Raw genomic sequence first — 8,513 nt, forward strand, 5'->3', positions numbered from 1 at the left:
TTAATAAAGTTCCCAGACTCACTGGTTTTAGTGAAGGAGAAACCTGGTAGTATGCATCCAAACATTCATTTACTTTTCCATTTCCAGAGGGGTGAACTGGAGATGTATGTCAGTGTAGCAAAATGTATCTCAGAAATGGCTGATTCAGAGATTGATCGCATTGTCCGGATCTCTAAGGTAATGATGTTTTTCTCCTGACCTTTTATCACCAAATCACATGAAATAAGCATGCCTTATCGTTTTTCTTTTCGCCAGAGTGTTTTAGTTCCTGAAGAGCATTGTTTGTTTTATGCATCATGCACATAAGAGGGTTTGGGCACTACTTTGCAGGCATCAGAGGGAAGTAAACATGATCAGAGTCATATCTAAAACTTTAAGGTAATTTAAGCACTACTGATTCCACCTGGGGGCTTTGAACTGGAGTGTTACCAGAATAGGAATGGTGTTAGATATTCTTAGTCCAGTAGTGCAAACATCAGACTAGCCTTCCTGTGTTAACATAACCACCTACTTGAAACAGACTGTAAATACATCCTGGTGATCAGCTGTACTTGAACTGTCGGATGTGTGCTTTTATTAAAAATTTCAAATACTTCAACTGAACAGCCTTTCAGTCTTGACTTAATACGCTGTCGTTGTATTCACACACAAAATGTTTCCTGGTGGACAAGATAGCTAATTATAAAAATTATAACAATGGAAACTTTCAGCTTCCAGCTCACCAGATCAACTAGCAGTGGAATTCTTAACAGCTGAAAAATACTTGACGCTAAGGAAATGACCCATGTGGAAAGACTTCAGAGCAGGTCATTATAAGCAAATATCCATGACATAAATCAAGCATTTAAATAGGTCAGGGAAGCAGAACTGTCATTTCCCTAATTCTTTAATTTTGTATTTCTACACTTAAAACACAATTTGAGAAAGCGCTTTTTTGTTGCTGTGGGAAATCTGTCATGCAAGATTTCTCCAGAACTGTCAGGATGGCTTATTTCAGTTCAAAAGGGAATGTAAAACTTAAAGCAGTATGGAAACAATCAAACTGTACTGAGTTGCACTTTACTATGTAGATGCATGTAAAATTAACATAGTATGTACAGTCTTCTGTAATGCACAGTCTTTCATAATATCTTAAAGAATGAGCCTGCTGAATAATCAGAGAATTCCTTCCCCGTCTTTATAAAGGGTAATATGGCATCTCCTACTGTTCCCACAAGAAAGGTATGTTTTAATTTAATGTATTTTTATTGCATTTGCAGAACAATGTAGAGAAGGCCGTCTTCACCAAATTGTATTTAATTTCTCAAGGCAGACTGCCTCTGATGAACTTGAGTGCCATGATTTATACTTTGACAGGCTGTCACCAGAAAGAGTCTATTGCATTGATGTTCTTGCACAGTTTCTATCATGCTCGTATTGTGAGCCATGAAAACACAGGTAAGGCCAGCCTTAAAGAAGAATCAACAACAGTATAAACAAAGATCAATGGGGCTGCACTGATCTTTTTAAAATAATACTAAGGTAGTCTAACCCAATTCTTTTCAAACTTCTTCAGATTAGAAACTGCTTAATCTTCAGATTTTTTCAGCTTTTGAAATACTTCTATCAAACGTTGCTTTAATGTTTTTCTCCAATTCTTTATGGTTCCGTGGATCAGCTACAAGTCATTTAACTTAGCCAAGTGATTCGCAGACCAGAGTTTTGACTAGATCCATGTCTCCTAGTCTTTCTGGTGTTTCAGTTCAAGAAACATGTATGGAATATTAGAGACAAGTAGCAGTGCAACCCTGCTACCCTTCAAATCTAGTATCTAACTTATCAGTGTGAGACACAGTAGATAGAGGTGTTTCAATGACAGTGGTTGAACCAAGGAACCGACTTGCTCTTCTGAGCTCCTTGTGCTGAGTTAACACAGGAAACAAATCACCCTTCCTCCTCCTCCCCACCATAACAGATAGTTATCTGGTAGGCTAATGAGTTGGTTGGCTTGCCTGAAGGTCTGATAAGCACTGGAGCTGATAGAAGAGGAGTAGCAGAATCACTCAGTAGGATAAAGGAGGAAGAAACAAGCACAGAAGGAGTAAAGAATGAAGCCTCCCCATTTTGTTGGCTGCAAGACCTTAGGTTGACTGTTTACAGACCAACTTTAAAGCATTATATTTCTAGTGCCTTAGGTGCCAACTGTGATTTAAGAACTTCAAGCAGTAGTGAGTTTTGAATGAGTGAAGTGAGCCTCCTTTGGGTAAAAGAGGAGGCAACATGGAAGAGGACATATGTAAAGAATAGCAGGAGATGGAAGTGTATGAAGTGACATGGTCTCAAAACCAAAGATGAGATAAAGATGGTTATTACTTTGCAAGAGACAGAATGAATTTTGGACAGAATAATCTGAATTGATGAAATATGTTCTATCCTTTGGTTGCGGGCTGGTTTTATTTCCATTCCTTAACTGTATTTTACTGATCTTCTCTGCATTGTAGAAGAATTTTCCCAGCACTCCCTACATTCTTGTCTGATGTAGTGACATCAGTGAATGAAGTACTGGGGCAAAAAGATCAGCAAGGTTTTAGGTTTCAGCAGCAGTCATGTCTGCAGTGTACGCTGCAATTAGTTGAAATGAATCTCACTAAACGTTCCTTTCTCAGTGTGTTCAGTGTGTTGCCAGCATTACAAGCAAAGTTTTTGTACTCTTTAAGTGCCTCCATGCTTTCTGCCAGTGGCAAGCATGAATTAATGTGATAATGGTATTGGTGTTTGTTGTCCCTCCATATTCAGTGCGTTGTTGCTACAGTGATTTCCTACACTTGATTTTTAAGGAAAAATGATACATCCTAGTGTTTTAAGTAAGTCAATGTCCTTTTTCTTTTTAGGAGTGCTGAAAAGAATGGATTGGCTGCTAGACTTGATGGGCTACATCAGAAATTTAGCGTACAAGTCAACACCTATACAAAATGTTGATCTTAAAGAGGTATGTGTTGTGAAAACAATTAGCAGTTTTCAGGAAAAAGGCTTTTTTGGTGTAATTCACATTCTCGCTCAGCAATACATATTATTCCCCATGTTTTAATATCTTAGAAGACTGTCATTTCCATAGAGAAATTCTTTTCAATTTGTTTTGTGAATGTGCATTTAAAACTCTTGCTTTAAAATAACCATGACATCTAAATTGTGAGAAGAGCTATAGGCAACTAAAGAAACCATTGCTACAAACTTGCTTTATTCAGAACAATTAAAGGAAAGTTTGAATTCTCCAGTAGAACTATCTAAGGCGATCAGAATTTTGCACTTGCTGTTTCTAAAAGGGCTGGGGCAGTTTTAGGGTATAAATATAGTTCATTATAACATGTCTTCAGCTGTTTAAGTCATCTGGTTAGGACATCAAGTAAGCCACATTCATTGCATTGCCGCAATATTTCCCAACCATTTGTAGCACCAGAAGGGTGACCACCCCTAATTTCCCTCTACAGTCATGTTGTTGTAAAGATGTTTCCCCATTTTAAATGAAGTGTGGGTCAGCCTTAAACTAAGTGATGACCTTAGAAGAGTGTGGTTTTGCTTGTCTTTCTGTAGATATTTCAGTTTGATTTTGAGCTTGGAAAAAAGCTTACACTGCTTCAGAGCATAAGATAATAATAAGACCTTTTTAGTTCTTGCATTTTGAATTTTAGCTAAATTTTCTGATGATTACTTTTAAGAGTAAACCACCATGTGTTTGGTGTTATTTTTTTCTCCTGTATAATTCATTTAATAATGTGTATTTTTTATCTTTTTCCTCTTTAGTTCGTAGATTTCCTCCTGTGGCTGTTTGCAGCTTCTGTGGTGGCCTGGGCTGACCATGGTGCACCATTACTGCTTGGCCTCAGTGCCGACTGGTCATCATGGAAGCACCAAACTGTGTTACCAGAATTATCTAAGGATCACATTGGCAGGCACGCCACTGACAAGCTTGCTGTGCAAGAGACTCTCACTCTCCTTCCAAGTAGCATTTTCCTTTTGCTAGCAAAAGAGCCGTGGAAAGAACAAACACAGAAGGTAAAATTGCATGTAGTGGTAAGCATTTTCCAAGAGTCAGAAAATACCCTGTTTGTAGCAGCCAGCTCAAGTCTTAAGTGAAGTGGTTATTTCCTCTAGATCTGTTGCATCTGATATGTGATCTTGTTTTTCTTTACTTGCAATCAGATATGACTTGTCTCAAAAAATGGAACATAGTTTCTCAAGTAAAATGAGAGTTGCGAGAAATAAGGAAGATTCCAAGAGTCAGACTCTTGAGGGTACAGCTCAGAGAGGAGAGTTGGTAGCTGCTGGGAGCAAGTTAGCCTTGGAAACACCAAAAAGGCAGATGCTCTGCAGCTGGACATCACTACAGTGGCAATTTAAGACAAGCAAAGATCTTTGCCATTTGTAGTGTTTCATTTTATTTTCAAGTATTTGACAAAAACAAGTGTGCAAATTTATGCCTATTTTGGCAAACCCACTGTAGATTGCTTGTGGTTGAGATATGTGGAAATATGGCTATGAATCTATAGTTTCACAGCTACTTGTGCAAAGCAGAATCATTAATCACTGGCTCCTGCACATTTCTGTGGTCTGTGTTTCCACTGAAATCAGAGTTCAGAATGTGGGAGGAATGTAGGAGTGGGCTGTTAATATGTAAGTTCATGATTAAGCTTTAGGGAAGAATTTGAGTCTATGCCCTGTAGATCATCCTGATAAGTTTGAAATACCATGCTCTCCTGCAGGCACCATGCACTGCCAGAAGAACAATGAAAAATGAGAGGATGAAAGTGGGACAAAGCCGATAAGAGTACTGAAGGATTTGCCTTAAAACATTTGGACAAGAGATTGATACAAAAGGATCATATTAAAAGATTAGAGGCATAAACTGGCAAGATGAAAGGAAATTTACTGTGCCGCCTTTGTTACAAAGAATATTGCTGAGGCAGGGGGAGGGAACAAAGGGTGTATCAGATCCAACAGTGGGAGAAATTACACTGATGGTGAGATGCACTTTGAGTAGTTTGAGCAGAACCTTGATTGGCCACTTCCTCTGATTAGATAACTGTTCAAGTTTAGCAGCAATTGGATGTTGTTTATCAAAGTGAAAAGAATGTGTGGTGTTTTGATACAGAGGCTCCTTTAATTCAGTTTATCCTTTTTATTTCTATCTTTAGTTTATTGACTGGCTTATCAATATGGTGGAAAGTCCTAAGGAAGCATTATCAAAATCTTCCACAGACCTGCTGAGAGGTAGAGTATTTTTAATTGGGTCCTTATTTTCCCATAACTAAGAGTCCAGAGGGAAAAACAAACAAACAAACAAACAGTTATTAAAGGACTAAGATGAGTCCATGATATTAGCAGGTGTAGGAGAGCCATATTTTGTCTTTAACGCAACCTTCACAGGAAATCATAACTGTCTGTAACACCTTTTCTAATTCTTTGATGTCTTATCTACTGCCTCTTACGATTCACTTCTGAAGATTCAAGGAATGTAATTGTGCACCTGGTCCTATGAGTGTATTTCAGTGGTAGATCTATCAATTGCTTTTGAAGTTACCCTTAAAAAAAATACTCTTTGTAAACCCTACTATACTAGAATAGAAATTGCAAAACAAAATTTATTCAGATGCAACTGAACTGTGGGAAGGGACAAGAGACAGATAGTGGCAGCCTAGTACAGTGGTCTAACGAGTGCGAGGAGTAACAGAATAGAAGGGAAAGAAAGAAAGATGGGAAATGCATATTTTGAATTACAGAAACATCCTAGCTTGCACCACATAGCCCGCCTTAAAATGTAGCATTGTGATACAATCTGTGCAAGTGATTTTAAGAGGACACTACAAATATTCTCAAGCAAAGGGAGTGTGCTTTTTCTTCTTTCTGTTAGCACAGGGCACCTCCTTTGAATCACCTGATTTGTTGTACCTGAACATGCCTTCTTGAAATCCAGTTCAAGTTCTTTGCATTACTAGGACAATTAGCCTTCTTTTGAGGGTCTAGAGTCTCTAGTCGCTCTTTGATAAAAGTTCCCCTATTGTGTCTGTTAATCTTCACCACACTCAGAACAGCAGAACTAATACTAAGAGATATTGGGGAATCTCCTTTATAATCACAAGATTCAGCTACACACAGTATACTGTCACTGTGCCCTGTTTGAGACAGGTCCTTTTTTCCTTGAGTCTTCCATTGTTTTGTTTTGTTTGTTTGTTTGTTTGTTTGTTTTAACTAGAACATCAAAATCCCTCCTGGATGACTAGAATGTGACTGGTTTGGTAACTGGGTTCTGCCTAAAAGCGTGACCCTTTCAAATTGAAGAATCAGTGAACTGCACTGTGAATCAATGAATTGCACAGAGAATAGACCTTGTACTTTCTGCTTCTGTTCCTCCCAGTTCCTCCTATCTCTTCTCTTGGATCACTTGTCGTTGAATTCAGGCTTCCTGCGGTGTTGGTTGATCTATGTGACACTTCAAAGTGATAGTCTAGTTAGAAGATGGTGGTGTGATATTATTTCAGTGGAAGACATGCCATAAAGCAGGTGAAAGGTCTAGTACAGCATCACATTTCAGAGGATTTCAGAAGGATGTAGAGACTAGTATATCTTGTGAACAGCGGAAGTAACATCAGATGCTGTCAGGCTAGGAAATGAAAGTCATGAAAACAGTCCGTAAAAGGAGAAGTGAATCTGTACCTGTTAGTAAAATGACAGGGAGAATACTCACACATCCTTTCTGGATGCATATATCAATGTGGTTTGTCCTTGTCTTCACAGCTACGCTTCTGGCCTTGAGATCTCTTGCAGAATTCAAGAAGAAAGCAGTGTGGACTAAAGCTTACAAGTGGTAGCTGCATGCCATATCCTATCCAACAAAGAAAACTGTTCATACTTGAGAGCACATTATTATTATTCAGTCATCAAGAAGACCAATTTTAATGATGTTTCCTATAAGAAGGTTTTCGATTTTTGTTTATTTGTTATTGTTAATCTTTTCTCCTCCTCCCAAAGACTCATAAGATGAAAAACAATTTATTTTTCACTGGTGGGGTGATGTTCTCTTACAAACTGTCTGGCATGGTTTGAGCTGTGCTGAATCTAAATGAGAAGTACACATTCATTTGTGTTTCAGTTGAATTGTTTCAGTGACACCTGGGAGCCTCAAAAGCTGGAGTGGAATGTTCCTTTAACCATGGAAGCTTTGTTAGGAGCAAGTGAAAAAAATAAAATAATGTAAAATTTGTTTGGATGTAGCCTATTTATTAAAGCATATTTTAGTATAAAAGACTTGAATGAACATTAGTTTTTAAGTGACAACCCTTTCTTAGTAATAATACGATGCCCTTGTGCAGTAATGACAACGCACTGAAGGTATATAACATGAACAGACTTTCTGAAAGGGGTACTATGCATGTCAGTTTTGCAACTGCTTTATTAAGCCCGTTTGTCAATGATTCTAGTGTCTGCTAGGACACTGGGAGCTCTAAGGTAGTTGCAATTTTCTGTCCACTTAAAGTCATTCTTGTCTGCACAACTTTACATGTAAGAAGAGCTTTTCTCTTCCTCTAGGTAAAAGAGGTAAAGAGGTACTACAACATCTCTTTTCCATCTTTGTCATCTTACCATAGATGAGGCCCCTGCCATTTTCCTTATTTAATAGCCTTCTTTTTCTGAAGGAATAAAGAACTTTAACACTTTGCAGTCTTGCTAAGACAGATCTTAAAGGGGGTTATATTCAGTAATCATCCCCACTAAACTCAACAAAAATTAACTGAAAATAATTGCTTGGGCACTGATCGTTAATGTCTTCCAAAGCAATACTACTGAGAGCATCATTGATTTTAATGTTATGTCCCTACATCTAGAAGCCTACATCTTGCAGCCACACTGCAAGAATTTTCTTAACTTCAGGATTGATAACACTTCTGGTGCAGCAGAAACTCTCCTCTGACTTCTTCATTGGCATTTCTTACCTACCAAGGTTATTGTTGCATGGCAGTGAGCTGTGAGGATCAGCCGTTGGCTGTTAATGCATGCCTTGAGCGACTGGGTGTGGGCAAGATCACCACAGTGCTTGTTTGTATTTTTGAAGTATGGTATAATGAGGGTAATTTCCTGCTCTGTAAGCACCTGTATAGGGAGAAGACAATCTTAAGGTGAACACATAGAAGGACTCACTGAAAGGAGTTGTCAGACATTTTTATTACCGTTCACTTCAAAGTAACCTCTAACAAAGCCAAACCTGTCTTTATGGTACCATCTCTAGTGTACTGTTTCAGAGTAACTTACAGTTCTACCCATCTGAGTCTGCATGTGTCTTAGCATTTTAGTTCAGATTATGTGTTTTTTAAAGGGAAACTCTGGGTAATGCCCATGTGCTGTGCCTTAGTTTGCTTAGCAGACCAGTGTGTAAGCTTCTGAATTAAAGTATGTACACTGTAATTACTCCAATGTAGTCCTATAACTCTGTGTCCTCAGCCAACAGGACTAAACTAGAGATGGTGTGAAGTAAAACCCAC

At 38.3% G+C, this 8,513-nt stretch overlaps 1 protein-coding gene across 1 annotated transcript in view; it reads left to right on the forward strand.

Moving 5' to 3' along the window:
* The window catches only part of FOCAD (focadhesin), a 116,883-nt gene extending 109,646 nt beyond the window's left edge, over positions 1–7,237 (forward strand). Inside the window, 6 exon segments of the mRNA XM_050716575.1 lie at positions 88–177; positions 1,260–1,437; positions 2,871–2,968; positions 3,781–4,032; positions 5,172–5,247; positions 6,772–7,237. Of these exon segments, the coding sequence (XP_050572532.1) occupies positions 88–177; positions 1,260–1,437; positions 2,871–2,968; positions 3,781–4,032; positions 5,172–5,247; positions 6,772–6,845 (768 nt within the window). The 3' untranslated portion in view covers positions 6,846–7,237.
* The last annotated feature ends 1,276 nt before the right edge of the window (positions 7,238–8,513 follow it).

This window comes from Cygnus atratus, chromosome Z (assembly GCF_013377495.2).
Source record: "Cygnus atratus isolate AKBS03 ecotype Queensland, Australia chromosome Z, CAtr_DNAZoo_HiC_assembly, whole genome shotgun sequence".
Lineage (NCBI taxonomy): Eukaryota > Metazoa > Chordata > Aves > Anseriformes > Anatidae > Cygnus > Cygnus atratus.